The sequence below is a fragment of the Temnothorax longispinosus genome, chromosome 6, assembly GCF_030848805.1.
Source record: "Temnothorax longispinosus isolate EJ_2023e chromosome 6, Tlon_JGU_v1, whole genome shotgun sequence".
Taxonomy (NCBI): Eukaryota; Metazoa; Arthropoda; class Insecta; order Hymenoptera; family Formicidae; genus Temnothorax; species Temnothorax longispinosus.
Window position 1 is genome coordinate 11562185 of NC_092363.1, and position 23657 is coordinate 11585841.

General features: G+C 37.5%; 1 protein-coding gene and 1 pseudogene across 3 annotated transcripts in view; one reads left to right on the top strand and one right to left on the bottom strand.

Annotated features, from left to right (window-relative positions):
• The window catches only part of LOC139814922 (sodium channel protein Nach), a 364065-nt gene that overhangs the window by 52903 nt on the left and 287505 nt on the right, over nt 1–23657 (bottom strand). For all 3 annotated transcript variants that reach the window (XM_071781444.1, XM_071781445.1, XM_071781446.1), the window contains 2 exons: nt 18401–18451; nt 8026–8209 (listed from right to left, as the gene is read on the bottom strand). In XM_071781444.1, coding sequence (XP_071637545.1) covers nt 8026–8209; nt 18401–18451 — 235 coding nt within the window. The remainder of the gene's footprint in view (nt 1–8025; nt 8210–18400; nt 18452–23657) is intronic.
• LOC139814813 (uncharacterized) lies at nt 16437–17501 on the top strand (annotated as a pseudogene).

The window sequence follows — 23657 nt, forward strand, 5'->3', positions numbered from 1 at the left end:
TATTTTAAAAATTATTAATTGGTTTAGAGAGCAAGCTTGGCGTAGCAGACAGCGCACTGGTCTGCTAAAGATCTCAGGTCCTGGTAGAACCAAAATAAATAAATTGTATCGCTTGTCTCTCCTCCTCGACGGAATGATAGCCCGTCAGGAGTATCCCTTGCCTCGAAACCCCCTCTAGTTTGCCGTTCGGATTCGGCGTTAAACTGTAGGTCCCATGTGCTTGTGTACAACCTGCGTGCGTACCACAAGCACATGACTTTGGGGGAGGCCAAAGTCCGACTCGGACTGTTGTACCATTGAAATGAAATGAAATTATTTGGTTTAATATAAATAATTTAATTATTGCATTAAAAAAATAATGTTTTAAAAAAATGTTTATGTTAATAAATAGAAATAATTGTTTGTTCCGTCAATAATGATTAAACAGAAAATGCTTATTATTCTCGACAACAATTGGCAATCGGTGTATGAAAAATGACTTTACAACGTTTTGATCCTCAGGACTGGGTCCTTATCAAGCAATCTGAATAACAAACAATTCGGTGTAACAATAATTTGGTCAACAAGATAAAATAAATTTTCAAAGATATAAAAAGCGATACCTAATAAATCAAATCTTTGTCCCGACTTACGCATCTGGTGTTTACGAAAATTTAACAGAAATAATCATAAGTTAATTGCTGGAAAAAACAAAATTGATAAACGAAGTACAAAAGCGTATTAAATTAAAAAAGAGGAAAAGGTTTTTTACATATAATAAGTCGATGATGATTCAGAATACATTCTATCTTGAGAGTGTGACCGCCATGAAGGGGTGCTATCGAGCACAGAAGGATTTCATTAACGAGCACAAAAGGATTTCAGAGCAAGTCACCATCGTGGAGCGACGACCTGTATGTGTCACATAATGGAGTTTATCCACATAATCTGGTTGATCAAATTATTGTTACTCCGAATTGTTTGTCATTCAGATTGCTTGATAAGGACCCAATCCTGAGGGTCGAAACGTCGTCAAATCGGTTCTCATACACTGGTTGCCAATTGTTATCGAGAATAATAAACAATATATATACATATATATATAGGGCATTCTCTGTCAAATCAGACACCACCCTGTCCAAAAATTGGGGTTACCTGGAAAATTCATTTGGGGCTCATTTTATAGCTATACATATGTAGTTTTATTTGAGCTGTGGCCTTTTGAAAAATCAACATGGCGGACCCCAATATGGTGGCCGAAGTCTGCGGGTAACGAGGTACGACAGATGAAATCGTTACTTGGAAGTTATAAAACAGTTTCGACTGTCATAGAAATATGTGTTAATGGGTTTATTTAGTAGTTAGCATTGAATCCATGGAAAAAAATGAATTTTTAGTTTGTCCAAAACCAATATGGCGGCCAAATTATCCGTGAAATGCTAAAAAATAACTATTTCGTTCTTTAAAAATTACAAACTGCGTTCAATTTCCATGAAAATTTATATCATGATACATTTTGAGATGTTGATCATAAATTAACAATTGGGACGTCGTATGACGAAACCCAATATGGCGGCTGTATATTCGAAAAATGCTAAAAAATAATGACGTCGATATTCAAATCATACAGACTCGTACTAATTATTATTAATTTGAGTGTTACGGTATTTTTCAGTTGCTGCTCGTCAACAAGAATGTTTAATTTTAATATGTCGAAACCAACATAGCGGCCAGTTTATAAGTAAAATGCTGAAAAATGATTATCTTGTGAAATAAAACTCACAAACTTTGTTAAATTTTTATTAAAAATTTTTTATAAATTTTCATTATTTTTTTATTTCTGACTATGATTTCGTTGGCCGGACAATCTGTCTCTCCTGCCTTCACTGGCTGGGCAGTCTGTCTCTCTTGCCTTCACTGGCCGGACAATCAGGCTTCCTGCGCCGATAGCTGGACAGCTAACGCCTGGGGCTGCGGCTGGCACACCCTTTTTCCTCTTGACCGCGAAGATCTGGTCAAGAGGAAGAGAGCGAATCTTGCGCCTCTTGGTAATTTCTTCCTCGTCGAGATGAGGAGGAATTTTAGTTTAAAAAAGGCGAGGCGTATTTGATCCTTTATGTGTATCAAAAGGTCAATTCGCCGAGTCGCCGAATTTCCGTAAATTCGGTCGCCTTTATATTTACATCGTGGTTGCATTTTAAATACGAGTTTGTCATTTATCTATGGGAGATTTTTTGCGAAACTTGGTTGCTAGGAGACGCGAGTCCTCTCAAACAAGCCGGAGTAACTGGCTTGACAGAATGTATCGATCGTTTTAACCTGTCAACGCGTCGTATCGTGAATCAAACTCTCCTTGACTTCCAGGATGGTTGACGACGGCTGCCACATATACATATATATATATATACATACATATATATATTTAAAATTTATAAATATATAAAAATTGCCAATATGATTAAATAAATATTAATAAACATAAAAATTAAAATTTGTAAGTATAATGTATAAATAGAAATTCCCGTTTTTGGCCAATACGCTTTTTTATCAGAAAAAAAGTCCTACATTAAAAACATTATCTTTAGCATAGCATAGTATTTAAATTTAATATTTAAATGCACAATAAGAATTAAGTATTAATTATCGAGAAAAAATTGTAGTTTATACTATAAACTTTATAGTGTTTTTTTACTCTTGTTAAATTGATAATCTTAGCTATGCATGTTCAAACGGCCAAATCACGAGCGCTAAAAGAGAGATATTGGATTAAAATAGAAACAATTTATTAAACAAACAATACACACGGTTAACGTTTCGACTGTACTTAGTCTTCTTCGGAATGGATTACTATGAAAGAAGAAAATAAATATCAAAAAATATGATAACGTGTTTAAGGAGGTTCGATCATTATATATACTTGTGAGTCAAAAATGCGATTGAAATAAATGTCATTACAGCGATTTCGAATTATATGCAATATTAGTATAATGAATTGTAGATGCTACTTACGTGCTATATTCTTCGTCAATTATTAGTGTGTAGAATATTAACAAACATATACTGAGGTATGAGAGCGTCAACGACTCGGGAATTGGTTATTTAGCCAACATTATAGGTTAGAACCGGTCACTTTGTGACAATAAGTTTTCTTGTACTCGAAATCCATCTCGAAGAGCCTTAATTGAAAAACTAGCATTTGATAGATGAAACATCAAGGATTGTGTAAAGACTTTAAAAATCAGACTTTTCCATGTGGATTGAAGGCTTTATCGTCACAAAGTTTAGGTCCCAGCGTAGAATAAGCGATTTTAGCGATTCCCGAGTCGTTGACGCTCTCATACCCCAGTATATGTTTGTTAATATTCTATACACTAATAATTGACGAAGAGTATAGCACGTAAGTAGCATCTACAATTCATTATACTAATATTGCATATAATTCGGGATCGCTGTAATGACATTTATTTCAATCGCATTTTTGACTCACAATAAGTAATGATCGAACCTCCTTAAGTTAACGTATTAAAACGTTAAACAATCTCCTAGTAATATAAATAAAATTAACAATCTAATTGAATCACAAATATTATAACGCCAGAATAATCGAATAAAACCATGACAACATAAAGGAGAATGGTAAGAAAGTCCGATTGTAGGCCCCCTGCGAAACTTTAGTTGACCGTAAAAAATTGTTTGGGATCCACATGAATATAAAAAAACAGTTTTATATCCCAGAAACGCGGAGAACATTGATTTTACATCAAATTTTCTTGTGAAAACTACATATTTTGATACCACGCTAAAATTTTTTATGAATCGGATCCATTGCAAAGATTTTTTTTATTATAATTGGTATCAAAAGTACGTAGGATTACGTCATTCAAATATTTTATCAAAATGAGTCTGAGCGAGCTTTTTCAGACATGCTGATTACGAATCCATTAATTAAGTGAAAAAACCTAACATGGCGGATTTAAAATGACCGATCCAAAATGTTTGCATTGCCGTAATAAAATCAAGTAATTCACTTTTTTTCTATAAAATAAGTAATACTTTCGTGCAAAGAGTTTGCTGTTAGACTTTTCAAACGTTTAGCAAATGTTTTTCCCAACGCCGTAACACAAACGTTTTCCCTCCGTTCAGCAAACACTTTTTCAATGCGGCGAATTATAGAGGGCGTTTACACAAACGGCTTAAAAACGCCTAAGAAACGCTTTTCTCGACGCTGTAACACGAGCGTTTTCCCTCCGTTCAGCAAACGTTACTCTTCCAACAACGCCGCTAGGCGGCGCATCTTTCTCGCATTTAAAATATATCCAGCCGCGTATACAAGCAGACCCCCTGTGAGGCGAAAAGTAGATTCGGTTTCGAAACCTCATTATCATATTAATAAAAATTATTCTTCTAACGACAAGGGTAAACGCTCGTTAAACGCTCAATAGAGGCTGCATACAGTTTTTAATGATAAAAGTAAACGCCTATTAAATGTTTAACAGAGGATCTATAAATGTTTTAAAGAACTCTCAGCAAACGTCATACGTCATGTTAACGCTGTGCAAACTCTCAAAAATGCTATGTACAAACGCCTTTCAAACGCTGCAGTGTGCCAATTTCCGCTCTATGAAATCTTTACTGATCGTTTCCAAACTCTCAACGAACTTCCGCAAACGCTCACGTAAACGTCAAACGTTCATGAAACTCCTCATTTTGCCAGGGCCTATATACAAAACTACATGTCAAGAACGCCAATTTGATTCGCCATTTCTACATTTTGCAATTTGGATAATAGATTCGTGATCAGAGACTTCAAAAACCTTTTAATACCAGTTATAATTAAAAAATCTTTGCAATGCATCCGATTCATGAATTAGCGTGGTATCCGAATATTTGATTTTCACAAGGTAATTCGATGTAAAATCAATGTTCCCCGCATTCTGGGATGTAAGACTGTTTTCTTGTTCATGTGGGTCCCAAACAACAATTTTCTTACGGTCAACTAAAGTTCCGCAGGGGGGCTAAAAATCGGACTTCTTTAACATTCTCCTTTTGGGGCGAGTTTTTTGTTGAATGCCGCTTCTTTGTTGAACAGCGAGCGATCCCGCTTCCACACCCACTCCCCGATTTGCGGCCTCCTGTCTCGGCGGCGAAGGTTGTAATGCCTTTCCTGGTGCTGGAACGCGCGAGCCAACTGTAATTTCACAAGCTCGTATGCTTTGTTTAATCGACGGTGGACGGTCGGCGGCGGGGTTGTGTTTCCGTGCGGCGCATTTTCCCCGAAGCGCGGGCCGTAATTCGCGGCCGTGAATCAGGAACGCGAAAGTATAGCCGATCGGGTCGTGCGTTGCGGTATTGTAGGCGAATTGAAGTTCTGGCAAATGCTCGTCCCACGTCTTATGTTTCTTCGCGTATTGCACGATCATTGTTTTAACCACGCGATTCATTTGTTCCACTGGATTGCAGTGAGACGCGTATGCCGGTGTAAATCGGTGGCGGATTCCGCAGTCGTTTAGGAGTTTGGCGAGCTGCTTTGATTTTAATTGTGCCATTATCGGATCAAATTTCGTCAGGACATCCGTACTGGAGGATAATTGCTTTGGTTATGTGTTGTACGATCGGTGCGATGGCTCGTCATAGCTCGATCCACTTAGTAAAACGGTCTTGCATATTAAGGGGCCAGATATATATGGCCGGTGGCGGAGCGCGGTCAAGGAATCGGTATTTTATACTCCTTCGGAGCGATAGATCGGAAGGGGGGGGAGGATAGCCGATCTCCGGGCGAGACGAGCGCGGGGCTGATAGCGGAGCGGCGCGGAATTACGGTTCCCGGCCTCGCTCTCGCGCTCGACGGAGATCGGTTCCCGTCGGCACTTGTCGGAGCTCCGAGAGGAATATCAGTGCTGCGAGTCGCTAATTACTCGTGCACACGATCTTTTTGACGAAATTAAAGAAGATGTGGGCGCACCGCGCCCTGTCTTCGCCCGACTGGAGTTCGGTCGGGCGGCATCCGCCCGGTATTCGTCGGGAATTGATGCATTTACGAGGTGCATCGTTAAAAGGAAAATAAGTTGAATAATTAAATTATCATAATTAATTAGAACAATGCTTAAAAAATATGTCGAAATTTTGGAATTTTTTATTAATTTTAAATAAAATTATAGAATTTTGGCCGTGTTTTCCGCGACTCGACTCACTGTGCGACAATCACACCGCTTACGGAAGGAGTTCTAGCGTCCCTACGAGACGTTGATCTATCTGGAGTCATTGAAAAGTGCATTCAACTCGCGACACGCGCCTCAGTGCGTGTACCTGCGAGAGTAACAGAGTAAGTATCTGTTTGTATTTTTTCCATACCCCCTCCTTCTGATTAGCCTTTCTTTCGCTTCCCAGTAATAATTACCCGAATCCTGAGGTTTTGACGTAACACTATATCTATGTAAAGTTTCATTAAAATCAGGATTTGTCACTTCACAGGATTTCCTTATTAGTTACGATTAATCGATTTACTTATATTTTTGTGTGCTATAATCCTGAAAGAAAATTCTTGGTCTCTTGATGATTTTGAGAATAAAAGAATTCTTTACTTCAAGAAATATCTTATTCTAAAAAACTTTTCGTTAATTTTATTTATTTGGTAAATATACCGAATAGAGAAGTCCGCCCCGATGACCTTGACCTTTACATATGTTGTCAAGGTCATGACCCTGAACGACATTCTAAAGGTTTTAGCCGTCGCTCGTTATTTGTTAAAAAGTTATTAACAAAAAAAGTTTGAAAAATTTAGCAGTTACTTTGAGTATTGAAAGGCATAAACGACTATGTATGTAAAAATAGTACATGTATGAACGAAGGAAAGTCATTTAAAGTAGTGAATTGTTAATATATTGAACCATCTTTTTGTTAAAGCGAGTTAAAAAGTCAATCATATAAATGCATTATGTTGCGTTGTGATATTTACTGAGTAAGATTATTCTGGGGACTGAATACTTGTACGAATAAATAGTTACAAACAGTAGTAATGCCTTTCATATATGTATACCAAGAGTGTTCAGAGTGTTTACAAAATTTCACAAACAATCAAATACGTAGTATGCTCTACTTTAACGGGATAGAAGTACATATATAAGCGGAAAAGGGGCTGCCGCCCCGGACCTCGGTTTACGTAGATGAACAGCATTGCACTCTTCACGCAAAACGAAGTTCACCCTACTCTACTCCACCCTTGCATTCAGGGCGAAACAAGGTCTATCATTGTACGGTTGAGGTTTTCAACTTTTCACGCGAACCAACATCCACCTCCCACCCACCCCTGCTTGCGTGGCAGGGGCGATAGCCTCTCCTCCGCCTACATGTGTACTGTCTATACACACATATCAACAAATTATTTCCCTTAAAGGGTTAAACCACTGTAGAGCACGAAAAAAATAGGCATATTTTGTGCTATTTTTTTCGTGCTCTATTTTTTTTTAGCTCTACAGTGGTTTAACCCCTTAATATGCCTTTCAACACTCAAAATAACTGCTATATTTTTCAAACTTTTTTTGTTAATAACTTTTTAACAAATAACAAAAAACCTTTGAAATGTTGTTCAGGATCATGACCTTGACAACATATGTCAAGGTCAAGGTCATCAGGGCGAGCTCCCCTATTCGGTATATTTACCATTTATTTAATTTTAATCAAGAACAAAAGTAATATTCAGGTGTAATAAAGTTAAACTACATTTGCACCAAGCCTTTCTTTCTCCTTTGAGCCGATCTACATATACATATATTAATTGTAGAAAATGTAAAGAGACTTATAAAGAAAGAAGCTTAATACAAATGCAATTCTATTTATTATACTGAAACTGGATAGCATGTTTGCTTTCTATTATACTTATATATATATTTTTAGATGTTAATGTAAAAAACTGCATGAGATTAATAATAAAATTAAATCTAATCTTGTCAAATAAAAATTCTTTTAAAATTAGTAAGAAAATATGCATATTTCAAAAAAGATGTTTAATTTAATGCTTTATATATGCGAATAAATTATTTTCTTTACCGAGGGTTCTTTGAGAAACTGCCACCAGTATAGTAAACAGTAGTATCGAGAGTTCCAAAAGAACTTTCAATGGGGTAATAGTACAGGGAGCAATCCGGTATGCACCCACAAGGTGCTTTTTCTATACTACCTGTCGTCTTTGGTAGATTTTGGTTCATCTCTGGCCATGAAGTATCAAAAAATGCTGTAAAATAATAAAAATACATATGAAACAAAATATGTATTTATAACTTACATTAATTAAAATTCTTGATTCTTTGCTTCAATTTACTATGTGGCTGTTTTATATAGTGGTTTTGAATATTTTGATATCTTGATAATCAGATAAATTAAATTGGTTCCACTTCAAAAAGTCAAAACAGCATTTGAATTATTTAAGTAATTTGGATAATTTGCGAAACATATCTTATTTATATATAAAAAAAAGAAAACAACTGAATCAGATATGAAGTATATTTTTGCTAGAAAAGGAAAGAGTAAAAAACTTATGAAAAAGCATTCATCAGTAATTATACAGAAAGAGGGCAATCTCACCGATTTCAACGACCTTGACACATGTTGTCACAGACGTGATCCTGAGTAACTTTTCCTTACTTAATCGGTGGTCATTATTTATTTAAAAGTTATGAACAAATGTAATTTTAAATTAAAAGAGGCTACCGCCCCTCCTTTGCAGGCAGGGGTGGACCTCGGTTCGCGTGGAAAGTTGAAAATCCGATTCGTACAATGATAAACCTTGTTTGCCCTATAAGCAGGCCAGGGTGGGGTGAACTTCGCTTCAATGTAATTAAAAGTCTGTAGAGGCATCTATAAATCCGTGGTCAATGGACGAACGCACAAGATGGATTTGCGAATGCCGATAGCGTGACCTTTCACCATGTTTGAGATTTTGAGATGACGAAGCAGTCTAGTTCTGACCGTTAGATATTCAAGTAGCTGTGATATTATGAATAAAAGCATACATATTTATTAACTGTAATTCATAGTTCTGTACTCATAACCCGCCACAGGAAATAATTTGGTGACCCCGACGTGATTTCCGCGAGAGATGTCTTTGGTCCACCGAAGTCCGACGCGTTCCAACCAGGATCCTCAAAACGCCGAGGGATTCTACGGAGAACAGGCACGGGTAGATGCGGCCTCAGAGCGGCGACCTGGCGGGGGCCTTGCCGCATACGAAGCGCAGCCAGAAGTGAACCAACTGGATCCCGCAACGCAAGGGTCATGGATAAGATTAGCTAAGTAGATCAAGCTGCCGCAGCTTTTCTGGCAAGAGATTCTGACGTATTGGTTCCAGGTAATCGAAGCAACGTTTGCGCTGAACCGAATAACGGGAGACGACACCAAATATCGGTATGTGCTAATCCATCTGGATCCCGCTATAGAACCATTTGTGGCCAATATTATGAATAATTTGGCAAGTCGCAAGAATCAAAATTAAGAAAACTGTTGCGAGGACAGGAGCTGAGTAACAAGAAACTTTCCCATTTTCTGCAACGTCTGCCCAACTTGGCAGGAAGTCAATGCACAGAAAATGTTTTGCGTACCTTGTTCCTTGAACAAATTCAATAAGCCAGGTAGAGGATTTGAGTCAGCTGGCGTTACAGGCAGATCGGATCATCGAGGTTATGAGGCCACAGGGTCAATTGCTCGAGATTCAGCAAGCGAACAACGGCGCCAGCAGTCCAAACAATTCCCTCGAACTCAGGTGCAGGAACTCAGGCAAATGGTGCAGAAATTAACCACGGAGGTCCGTAGAAAGAGATCTAGACAGCGTAGTAGAGGCAGATACTCTCGAGCCAATTCCAAAAGTCAAGAGAACGCAGTAAATCCGTGAGTAGGCAACCGCATAATGATGACTATTGTTATTATCACAATAGGTTCGGAAAGGAGTTATATAAATGCACTTGAACCATGCACTTGGAAGAAGGATGCAAAAAGTCAGGAAAATTAGGATCGCCAGCGCGGATTAAGGCGGCCGCGGCAGGCAACGAAAAGCAGTCGCGCCTCGTGGTGTTCGATAAGAATACCCGAGCTTCCTTTTTAATTAATACCGGATCGGACATATCCGTCCTGTGAAATAATTGGACCGGAAAACAAAGTAAGGTTTACTAGTCTTAAGTTATATGCAGCGAACGGGCGGAACGGGTCAGTAATTAAGTGGTACGGAGAGAAGACTGGAACTTAACCTGGGGCTTAGGCAAAGCTATGACTAGACATTTATAGTAGCTAATGTGTTCCAGCCAATTATGGGCGCTGATTTTTTATGTCACTATGATCTCTTAGTTGATATAAAAAACAAAAAACTAATTAATCGAATTACAGGTCTGAAGACCCAGGGGCGCATAGCCAGTATTAGTACGCAGTCGATATATCTACGCTCAAACGGGATGCTCGCTACCGTAAGATCTTGGAAGAGTACATAGAGATTACTCGACCAGGGAAAAGAGAGATGATCAAGCACGACGTAAAACATTATATAGTTACGCGAGGCCCACCTGTCGTAGATAGGGTAAGAAGATTGTCGCCCGGAAGATATAAATATGCCAAGACGGAAATCGAAGAGGAAAAGGACCAAAGGATGGCGAATATGCGGAGATTATAAGGGAGTTAATAAAATTGCTAAGCCTGATCAGTATCCTGTGCCAAATATACAAAATTTTTTTGTATCAATTACATGGATGTTTGAGATCGCGATTTCATCGTAGCGTGCATCGATTTCGTTGCACGAAAAGGCACAATGCGTGTGCCTTCGTTATTCAATAAAATTATAATCCTATGTAATTCTTCGTCCTTTGCATTATAACATAGGCTTTTCCGGGAACATTATTTAATCTATAATTTTCAAGACGTTTCTCGAATGCTGTTTATGTGTCCTTGTGCGATAGAAAAACCCACGTTATAAACATTGTCAGCGTGACAAACAACAACAATTGTAGTCTAGGATCCGGCCGCGTAATTTATACGTTTATCTGTTATTTTATCAAAATGCGATTTTAATGGAAGATTACATATCAGGTCATACATCGCTGCCGGTGTGCCTAGCAAAATCTTGCCGCAAGTACCCTCAATTAGAGCTGTTTTAATTAAATTTTTTTAAACAACTTCGTTTATTTGTTTACGAAGTAAATGAAGCGTCATCTGAAAGAGAGTGATCTAAAGAACTTGTAAAAAATAGGTTGCCACCTCTCAGTCTGCCGCAACCTCCTGGCAGCCAGGTGCAAAAAGGTCCTTTTTCGTTCATTATCAACGTTTATCGTGTATCGAGATAATTTTTACACAAATTGAAACTAAATTTTTTCTCTACACGATGGAATACGGTTGCCTGCGTAAAAACTGCCGCAACTGGTGGTTGCCAGCATTTAAATAACCCGTTCTCGCCTGCGCGAGCTCGCAATACCGGCTTGCTTGCTGATTGGCTGACCGCGGAGAGACACAGAGGTTACTTTGTACGCATGCGTCAATAGTGCTTAGCTAGGTTGACAGCAGACGTTAACATTTTTCAAGTTAAACATTTTACGAGTTAAATTGTTGTTTTTGAAAAATGGACAAGTGTTTTCTGTGCGGCACTGGTGGAGCAGTGCTTGCATTTAACAATGTATCTTTCAAAAAGTGCTTTTTAATGTTACTGTTTCGTCGCAAAAAAAATTTTAAATACGGCGGCATTCAGCTGACAATAGAGTCGGTACAAAATTACGACTACCATTTATCGTGTTACAAAAAAAATTGCAGTTTTGAAGCAGAAGTACAAGACGGAATCCGACAATTTCTGCAAAACACAAACTGTAAGTAAAATTTCTTGTTCAAAATGAGGATAACATGAAATTTCCCGGACTCAGCATAATGCATATTCACAGGCATCGAGACTCCCATTGGCTCCCGATTGGCAAAGCGCACATACCGCGTCAAATGACCTTGTACGTATACCAAACAGCGTTCTTTGCAATTAATTTGAATTTAGAAAAGAACGAAAAGAATATTACTTGAATTTTTTTACTCGAAATTACTTGAAAAGAATCGAGAAAAGTAATTCATGCTTAAAAATTAGTTTTGCCTCGATTATTTTTTAATTGATTAAATCTACTTTGCAGGAACAGCCAAGTACGTCTACTGTTGACGTGCAGCCAAGTACCTCTGACGTTGGAAAGGAGAAAAATTCGGACAATTATCATATTGAACAATCGAGCGATTTCCTGAACGATCATTCCCTTACTTCACTGTCTGAGGACTTGAAGAAGGTATTGAGATATTCTGAAGCTGCATCACGATTACACTGATAATACGACCTCCTCATTTCTGTTGATTACTGATTTCGTGTTTAAAGATCTTCGTCATTTCAATAACTGATGAAATAAACATTTACAAAAAATATTTGCTCCATTAGCCGCCACTTGCATCAACTCCATTAAAATCAGCAAAATTATGCGCCTGCTGCGACATCAACGACTTTTGACCCAACGGCCGAGTGAACCATCGGTATCAGATATTTCAGATAACAATGCATCAGGATCGGCACAGACTCTACATTATTCATCTGAGCAAGTACTTCCACTAAGGGAATCGTCATCTACATCAAACAAAAAATCGGCATGCCTTTTTTGCGGTAACATAGAAAAGAGAATTGGCAGGCGACGGGTTTACGTTTTATTTCCGCAGTCAGAAACAATCGTAGATGCGATAAAAGAAACGGCGAAAATTTTGAATGATACTCGGGTACTCGCGAAACTAGAGAAAAGAAACCGTAGCATATCACTCAACCTGCTTTACCTCATATCAGGTACAGATGAAGCAGCAAACCGAGAAGCGCTCTGAGCCCGATAACTGGCATGAAAATAGAGAGCTGCATAAGACAGCATTTGACTCTCTTTCTGCGCTCATAACCGCGGAAATCATCGAAAAAAACCGAATCATGTACCTCGCCGACTTACTTTCGCGATACAAGGCCCTATTATTGGAGTTTGAAAGAAGCAAAGTACGCTTCGAGGACTTCCAGAATTACCGTGCTGACAATTTAGAAAGTAAGATTATGAGTACTTTCGGTGACCGTATCACAGTAGAGGTATCAACCAAATTGCATCGAAAGAAAATTGTCTACATGCGTGACGTCGACATTTCCCGATTATAGCTAGTAAGGTCGCGATTTTAGACACGAAAGACAAAAATATATTTGAAGATATATATTTGTAGCTTACGAATTGAGAAATTGTGTCACATCTCTTGGAAGCAAAAGGCTGCCTAACAATCTGACCGCAGACGACGTCATTCGTGGAGAATGCGAAATTCCCGAAAAATTGTTTGACTTCATGTGCAATCTCATTCAAGGGCCAGATATTCGTCGTAAAAATTCGGATGAAGATTTCGTAAAGATAAGGTCCTTGTGCAGCGATATAATTTGCATAATAACAAAAGGGGTAATTTTTTTTTTACAAATCGGCAGTTTTCGCGGGAGTTCTGATCGCCCCCTAAGAAGTTCTATCGAAAACTATTAGGGTCCGAAACGATCCGACCAATATTTAAAAAGTACAGCCCTCCAAAATGCCACCCTTAAAATTAAAAAATGGATTTACCGGAGTTCTGGCAGGAGTTCTGATTGCCTTCCGAAAAGTTCTATCGAAAACTATCAGGGTCCGAAACGATCCGACCAATATTTCAAAAGTTACAGCTCTCCAAAGTGCCACTCCTAAAATTAAAAAATGGATTTATCGGAGTTCTGGCGGGAGTTCTGGTCGCCCCCCCCCCCCGAGGAGTTCTATCGAAAACTATCAGGGTTCGAAACGATCCGACCAATATTTCAAAAGTTACAGCCCTTCAAAGTGTTACCCCTCGAGACTTAGAAAATTTTCGAGGTGCGGTACTTTGAGGGGCTGTAACTTTTGAAATATATATACTATTGAAATATGTATATTTTGAAATAATTTTTTAATTTTAGATGCGGCATTTTAAGGAACTGTAACTTTTGAAATATTGGTCGGAGCGCTTCGGACCCTGATAGTTTTCGATAGAACTCCTCGGGGGGCGACCAGAACTCCCGCCAGAACTCCGGTAAAATAATTTTTTAATTTTAGGTGCGGCACTTTGAGGGGCTGTAACTTTTGAAGTATCGGTCAGAGCGTTATAAAACCTATATATAGGGAACTTTAGAACTCGTCGAAATCTTTCTGAATCTACCATAAAAAATTGATTTTTTTTAAAAGTGGAAATTTTTTGTTCAACTTTGACATCGATTTTTGGGCTTATTTGAACGGAACTCTTTTTAAAACCTATAGGGTTTTTAAACTCTAGAACTCATCGAAATCTATCCGGAACTACCATAAAAAATTCATTTTTTTTTCAAAAATGGGGGGCGCCGTGAAGTTAGTCCTCCCATTTTTTAAATGGTGTTTTCACCACTTTAAATGACGGAACTCTTTCTAAAAACTATAGAGAACTCTAGAACTCTTGCTGGGGAATCCAGAACTCTAATAAATTTTTCCGAATTTTGAAAAAGGGGGCCAACTTCACAGACATGGCAGGACGAATCTATTGTCTCAATATTGCACGATAAGAAGGTTTTCATTACAGTCGGGGAGCAGTGCTTTTTGTATCGTTCAGTCGGAAACCGCGTCGTAAAAGCCAAAGAAATAGATTTGGAATGTCAGCATAAAGATGAGGTTCCCTGCATAAAATGTCGGATTGAAAAGAATTAATTTAAATTCTGCTTTCTGATGCGAAGAAAGGGATTGAAAAGTATTGGTTCGCATAAAACTTTACCGCGCTAAATGTGAGACAGCAGTGGTTGATGCTTAGCATTCAAAAGTATTGGATCGCATTAAATTCACCCCAAAAAAATATTCTGTCATTTATATTCACCCGGCATAAAAAAAATTATTTTTTTTGAAATTTTATTACTATTTTATAACTAAATTTGTTTCTTAAGATGAAGTCTATGATTATAAATATTTTCTCGTATTTGAAAAAAATACACCTTGGTGGGATTCGAACTCGGGACCTCTGGATCGTGAGCCAACTGCCTTACGTGGTAGACTACTTCTTAATTTGATGTAAGTGTTATATATAGTCTACATATGTCATAACCAGCGCAAATATATACGCGCTTTCGCTCGCGTATAAGTGCACTCTCGCACACAAGGTATTTAGTACAATCGATTTAAATAGAGCGTAATCATCAGATACCAATAGCAGAACAGGATAAAGCCATAATAATACCCTTCGGATTGTTCCAGGCTGAAGTCATGCAATTTGGATTGCGAAACGCGGTCCAAACCTTCCAGCGTTTCATGGATACAGTACTTTTAGAGAGCTAAAATTTTGTTTCTGTTATCTAGATGATGTAATAGTCGCATCGGAAACAGAAGAGGACCATGTGGAGCATCTCCGAGAGATATTTTCTAGGTTCAGAAAATACGGCCTTACGATTAACATCGACAAATGCAGATTTGGAGAATCTGAAGTCCAATATCTGGGGTATTCGGTATCGGAGGAGGAAACAAAACCCTTAAAAAGCAAAGTCGAGGCCATATTTAACTATAAGAAGCCGGAAACGATGGAAGAACTTTGCAGATTCTTGGGAATGCTCAACTTTTATAGACCGTTTTATTCCTAAGGCGGCAGACATACAGGCTTCGCTTCATGCACTTATAGCTGGTTCAAAGAAGAAGGATAGAGGCCGAATTTAATGGGACCAACCAATCGAACAAGCATTTCATAAATGCAAAGAGCAGTTAGCTCAAGCAGCCTTATTAACACACCCAATCGCGGAAGCACCATTAGTATTGAGCACAGACGCCTCAGAGGTAGCAATCGGAGCGGTCTTGGAGCAGGAATACGAAGGAACTCGACAGCCACTGGGATTCTTTTCCAAATTGACCGAAACACAGCGTAAATGTAGTGCATATGACAGAGAACTATTAGTGGTATACGAAGGAATAAAATTTTTTTAGATATTTAGTTGAAGGACGACAACAATTGACAATTCGTACAGATCAAAAGCTTACCTATGCTTTTTTGCAGAATCCGACTAACTAAGGCGTCACTAAGACAGCTACGACAGCTAGACTATATAGCGCAGTTCACAAGATAAAACACATTGCAAGCAAAGAGAACAAAGTCGCGGATGCGCTATCCAGAATTAGCGCTATCGACATGCCCGTAATTGTCAGTACAGAGGAACTGGTTGCCGAGCAACAAGAGGATGAAGAATTGCGGACTCTATTGCAATCGCCAGCAGCATCGAAACTAAAGGAATTACGATTGGACAACAGCGAGAAAGTTACTGCGATGTCTCCAGGCAAATCAGGATCTACGTCCCTGCGACATTAAGGAAAAGGATCTTCGATGCAATACATAACCTCGCACACCCGAGTGGCAGAGCTACGAGGAAGACGATTGGACAGCGTTTCATATGGCCCAGCATGAACAGGGACATCGCCAAGTGGGCGAGAACCTGTCTAGCATGCCAGCGCGCAAAGATTCGGCATAACAGGAGAATTCCGGAACATATAGAGGTGAAGTTGAGGAAAAGTTTCAACACATACATTTAGATATTTTAGGACTTCTACTCATATCAAATGGATATAAGTATTGTCTGACAATGATAAATAGATCTCGTTGGCCTGAAGCAGTATCAATAGTGGACACGTCAGCAAATACCGTAGCTACTACTTTCTTTTCAACATGAGTCGCCAGGTTCGGAACTCCAGCAATTATAACGACCGATCGCGGAGCCTAGTTCGAATCCCTGATATTCGAAGCGCTAGTGAAGCTAATTGGGAGCAGGAGAATTCGTACTACCGCGTACCATCCATAGTCCAACGGGATTATAGAAAGATGGCACCGATCACTAAAAACCGCGATTAAGTGTTATAAAACACAGAATTGGACTGAAATCCTTCCAGTGACATTACTCCGTCTCCGTTCGAATTACAAACAGGACATATCAGCATCGACTGCAGAATTAGTATATGGAACGACGCTGCTAGGTGAATATTTCGCGACGGAACTAAGCAGCTGATACCCACAAATATTTATAGAACAATTTAGGGAGCATATGAAGAAAGTTCGCGCGCAGCCCACAACGCACCATGTAAAAAGAAGAGCGTTTATGCATAAAGACATGCAGACCTGCACACACGTCTTAATAATTCTTACGAGTAGACAAGGCGAGGAAACCGCTGAAGCAACCATACGAAGAACCATTTTTAATAATGAAAAGAGTCTCTAATTCTGTTTACAGGATCAATTACAAGGGACAGCCAACGGAGGTCAGTGTGGACTGTCTTAAACCCGCATTCATTGAGATAGCCGAGACAGGTGGCCCCAGCAAAAAACTCGGACGAGCCTCAACCAGGCCCGTCGGGAACCAGATGCTAGGAATTTGGACGTCGTACCGTCCGATTCGCGACTTGAAGCCAAGTCACTCGGGGGGGGGGACATCTATAAGTCCGTGGTCAATGGATGAACGCATGCCGATAGCGTGACCTTTCATTATGTTTGAGATTTTGAGATGACGAAGCAGTCTAGCTCTGACCGATAGATATTCAAGTAGCTATGATATTAAGAATAAAGGCATACATATTTATTAACCGTAATTCACAGTTTTGTATTCATAACCCACCACAGGTCTAACCTAACTTAATTGTTGTTGTATGGGTGAAAAACTTTCCACGCGAACCAAGGTTCACCCCCATCCATCTCTGACTGCGAAGGAGGAGCGGTAGCTTATATGTGTACTGTCTATACACACATATCAGTAAATTACTTCCCTTAGCACTGACGTAAACTTGTAAAATTTTTCAACCTTTTTTTGTTCATAATTTTTAAATAAGCAGTGACCGCCGATTAAGTTACAAGGAAAAGTTACTCAGGATTACGTTCTTGACAACATATGTCAAGGTCATTGAAATCAGTGATGTTGTCCTCTTTCTGTATAATTACTATTTATAACACGTTTACACACACATCCATATCTCAAATATACGGTGGCCTGAATATGCTTTCTCACCCCGGTCCAAACTCAAATTTAAATTTAATGAATCCATTGCAATCGCGACCCAAATTTGGATTTAATATTTTTATTATTCAGGTATCTTAGAAAATTTAAATTGAGTAATCTGAATTTATATAAAGTATCAAATTTACTCGTTATCCGAAAAATCGGATAGCCAGATCCAAACAAACTTCGAAGCTCTACTGGAAACGATTATGTGTCAGTGCTCATTATTATAGTATTATTTATAGGAACATTTCAATACAAAGCGCTAGTGTTTATTTAATATAAATTTATTTAATATAAATAAATATGAACATTTAAAAGATTTGAAAATTAAAAGTACTCAAATTCAAATCTAGATATATATATGTACTTACGCACACTTACACTTATATTTCTTCAAGCACTGAATATCCCTAAGATTGCATATTCTAGTACCTGAAATAGTAACAACTTTATTATTTATTTGGATGCTCTATGTGTACAAAATAAGTTAAAAGCTTTTTTGTATATTTACAAGGGGAGGGTGCGAGGACGGGAAAATGGATTTTAATAAAACTAATTCCTATATCTTTCACTCGTAGTGAAACATAGTAAAGTGCCGTTTTCGAGAAAAACGTGTTTTATTATTTTAAAGTGCAGTAATTTAATCATTGTCTTCAAATTTATTTATAACATTTCAAGCAGCGAATAATAACTATTATTCCATATAACAGTAGTTATTATAATTAAAGTTAATTATGTGTATTAAAAACATTTTTTAAAGGTAGAGTAAGCATTTTCTTTTCTTTTATTTATTATTTCTTGTTAGAATTATTAAATTTATTTAAATAAAGTAATTTTGCTTAACTATTTTATTATTACTTATGCTGAAAGAAAAAAAATGTTTACAAAAAGTCGACAGGAATTGAACCCAGTCCGACAGCGTAGCAGTCAAGCGTCTTAGATGCGTTGCTACGCCGCTTCGACGAAAATAAAGTAGTATATTAAAAAAGTGTCGATTTTGGCCCCCAAGCGTAATGTGAATAGACCTTGAAAAATTATTGCTTAAATTGAGTCTTCAAATAACAGCTAACAATCATTTGTCCGACAAGTGGTGGAAACATTGCTAAAATGGCTATAATACAGTAAAAAATGACATTGTTACGTATGCGAATAATGTCATTTTTTTACTGTAATTATAATTAAAACCATGATTCTAATCAGAATTGTGAGTACATTCTGCATGTAAAGATCGCGAACTACATTACGCACACGCACACGCACACGCACGACAGAGAGGGTCACAAAAATGAATAACTGTGGAGTCCTGATCTCTGTCAAGGGATGCTAAGCGGATCTGTACTTCCACGTAGTGCATCTAGGTTAGTGCTAATGTAGTTCGCGATCTTTACATGCAGAATGTACTCACAATTCTGATTAGAATCATAATTTTAATTATTACTATTACGTATGCGGATAATGTGATTTTTTACCTGCATTTAAGTCATTTTAGCAATGTTTCCACCACTTGTCGGACAAATGATTGTTATTTCTTGTCATTTGAGGACACAAAACAGCACAAAATGTTTTTAAAAAATATTTTTGAATATTTCTGTAAAAATATTGCAAGAAACATTTTAAAATAGTTTTAGGAATATTTTAAAATGATTTAAGAACATTTTGTGGTAACATTTTTAAGAATATTTTAAAAATCTTAAAAATATTTATAAAAATGTTCTTCTTTATCACCCAGACAATATTTTCTTAAATATTTAAAATATATTTTTAAAATATTAATTTAAATCTACATATTTATTGTTTTATAATCTCGTTCCAAAATATTTAAAAAATATTTTAAATTTATTTATTATTGGCTTTATAATCTTTTTTCAAATATTTTTGAAATATTATGAAATATTCTTAATTAAGAAAGATGCATGCCCATACAGCATAAAATGTTTTCAAAAAATATTTTTAAATATTTCTATAAAAATATTGCGAGAAACATTTTAAAATGGTTTTAGGAATATTTCAAAATGGTTTAAAAACTTTTTGTGGTAACATTTTAAAGAATATTTTAAGAATCTTTTAAAAATATTATAAAAAATGTTTTTTTTTTATCACCCAGGCAAAATTTTCTTAAATATTTGAAATATATTTTTGAAATATTAATTTAAATTTACATATTTATTGTATCATAATCTTGTTTCAAAATATTTAAAAAATATTTTTATTTCTTATTGGTTTTATAATCTTTTTTCAAATATTTTTAAAAATATTTTTGAAATATTATGAAATATTCTTAATTAAGAAAGATGCATGGTAGTATGTACATCTTTCCGTGCTAGTTCGCAACGACGCTGCTAGGCGGCGCATAATGGTAAGACTAACTCGCAAGTAAATTTCAGTTGGGTTCTAATATAAGCAGGCCTCCGGCAAAGCAAAATCATGACATTCGCGTCACATATCTTCGCCAGGAATACAACGCAAGGCTTACCCAACACCACTGCGATGCTATAAATATACAAAATATTTTCCAAAGCAAGATATAAAGATGTATATTTTTCAAGTATTAAAAAAATCTTTTAAACGTGAAACAATTATTGCTGATTGGGTTAAACATATTTTATTTTTCAAAGCAATATTTTTAAAAGATTTTACGAATATTGAATATATTTGTTTGCAATTTTTTAAAAATATTTTTGAAAATATTTTTCTGACATAACCTGGCGGACATAAAAACATTAAAAAAAATATTTTTGTGAATTATTTTAATCTTTCTAAAAAATATTTTTAAAAATATTTTGTGCTTTATGGGAAGCAATGATTTTTCAAGGTCTATTAACTTTACCCTTGGGGCCAAAATCGTCACTTTTTTAACATTCTCCTTTCCGTTCGCGAACTGATATATCTGTGTATCTATTTTTTAAGAGCGTTTTTCTTGAAAACTGAGCGTTGCGCACTAGCGCTTGACTATGTTTTATTACTTATAGGAATACGTTTCGTTGAAATTCGTTTCCCGTTTCTCGCGCCCTCTTCTTGTTAAAGGTTAATATACCTTTCTTGGTTTGAAAAAATCGATTTTTTTTCCTTGCATATTTTGAACGTTTAATGTTTTAAGGGGATCCTATAGCAAAAGCCGAACTTCCTCGATGTAGATAATGTCAACATTTCTAATCCTGTTTTCTATGTTATATATCTATATCTGTCCTTGTCTAACGAGAGGCATCTGTCCTTGTTCGATTGCTGCGCCATCTCTCGCTACACGCAATACTGCTTATCCTATCAACCTGCATGTGCTTTTTGCATATATAAAAGTTAAAAGCATGACACTTTTTTTCTATACTTCTATCGTAGTTGTAATTGCACGATATTGTTCTTCAATGTTTTTCCTAGAGGACTAGATTCTCATTTTGTATATATAAACTGCAGTATTTTTGTATAACCAAATATTGTCGTCAGTGACAGCTCTATGTGCCCAAATTTTCAATTCTTTTTTGTTTTGGATGTAAAACCGACCCTAGCCCTCTACATTTTTGTGCGTACTTTAATTCTGTAAAAGAATTTTGCAATTCAGTAGAGCCAATTAAAAGTGGTTTGCTTTTAACTAAATGTCGATAATTACTGCCACTATAGGATCCCCTTAAGAATGAAATCCTAACGCCGTTTTTTGAAATTTGAACAAGTATAGAGGATACAGCGCTTTGTACTGCGCGCTGCACATGCAGGCATGCGATAGCCTTTTGTGGAGCGGCGCTCAGGTAGAAAGGCGGCTCACCCGAGAATGCGATTCACTCTATCTAAAGATCTGTCTAATGAAACATTGCTAAAATGTTGTCTCGGCGGGTTTACCCAAAATAATAACAAAAGTTATAATAACTTAATTTGGAAAATGGCACCAAAAATTTCGAACAGCAGTGCATCGTTGAAATAGCAACTTACATAGCAGTTTGTCTAGTTAACGAGGAAGCCACGTCTTTATTAAAAATAATGAGCACAATGGGAATAAAAACTGGCCGAAATGAAGCGCAATTCACAGCTTCAAGTGACACTCGCCGATTCGGCCAAGCAGACATTTGCGCGCAACACGCGATTTGGGAGGTCAGAATTCATCGCCGACTTGCCAAAAATCAATTGGAGGACGAAAATTTGGCTAAGGAGGATTCACTTTTAGGCCTAGAATAGATGATTTGTAAGTTGAAAAAAATCAGTTTTATTGTAGTGTAAACCTGTTGTAAAACTTTAAAAGCTTTTTCCTCAGAACCATGTTTTCAAAATTGGTACTGGTCGAAACTCGAAAACGACTCAACGATTTAATAGCCGTTTAGACCTACCACAAGTATATAAAATTTTGTAGTTTCTATATTGGATACTTTTTGCAATTTTTTAATTATTCTTATTTTTTAGGAAACAAAATTAAAATTTTGGCCAAAAATCGATGTCTTAAGTTTGAAAGTCATTTGGTTAAAAATCAAAATTCTAGAAATCCCATTCGATAGGGATTACAAAAATTATGTCATAAATGTAGGAATATGGTTAAATGAAAGAGTAATATATTTTAAGTGAAATGGTATACAGTATATAAGTAACGGATATCTTAATTCTTCGGCACGAGTCTCTCGTCTCTAGATCACACGCTTGCCAGCGCTTGCTCGCTGCTGCTTCCATCTAGCGGGGTCCCACAGTTTGGCCGTCCTGAAGCGTCATCCGCCTCGGATGGCATCTGCTCGTCCTGCTCCGGTCTAGCTCATCGCTTCAAGTATTCCGCACAAGTTGTAGTCTTCGCTGGCCCTTCACCGTCTCCTACTCTTTCCACCTCGTACGTATCACCGGATTTTATTTTGGTGACACGATACGGCCCTAGATACTTGGGTTTCAGCTTCAATCCTGGCCCTGCTTGGATGCGTTTTTTGGCCACCAGATCATTGAGTTATTAGGTATTTATTAGGATTCCTGCGTCTCAAGTTGTAGTGTCTCCGATTTTCTAACTGGACTGCTTCGATTTGTTGCCTGGCATCATCTCTAGACTGCTTGCGTGTGGCGTCATAATGGTGAACCATCTCCTGCTCAACTGCTTCCTTTATCCTGAGATTCTCATTAGTCCTCATCCTGGTACCTATTAGCAACTCGAATGGCGTTGTATCAATACTGCGTTGGTAGGTAGAATTCAAAACTTGTTGTAGTTTGGCAACGTGCTTGTACCACTTCGTGGGTTCATTGATTGACATCTTGGCAAGTACTGGAATGATTGTCCTGTTGATACGCTCCACCTGCCCGTTCGCCCTGGGCAAACCCGCTGTAACTTTGAAGTGTTCGATGTTCTCTTTCTGGCAATAGTCTTCAAATTCAGCCGATGTGAACGCGGTGCCCCTGTCCGAGATGATCCTACTAGGATTACCAAAAATACTTTTCTGTACTTCCAGCTTGTCGATAACTTTCTTGGAAGTGACTGTCCTAGTGGGGTACAGCTACACAAACTTAGTGAAGGCATCTATGACAGCTAAAATATGCTTGTACTTCTTGTGCGTCGTCTCGAGTGGCCCCAAATGATCCAGATGATACGTGTGCAACGGGATATCTTCTTTACTTAACGGATGTAGATACCCCTCTTGCTTTCCCGACTTTCTATTAATCAGGATGCATTTTACGCAGTTTGCGATGC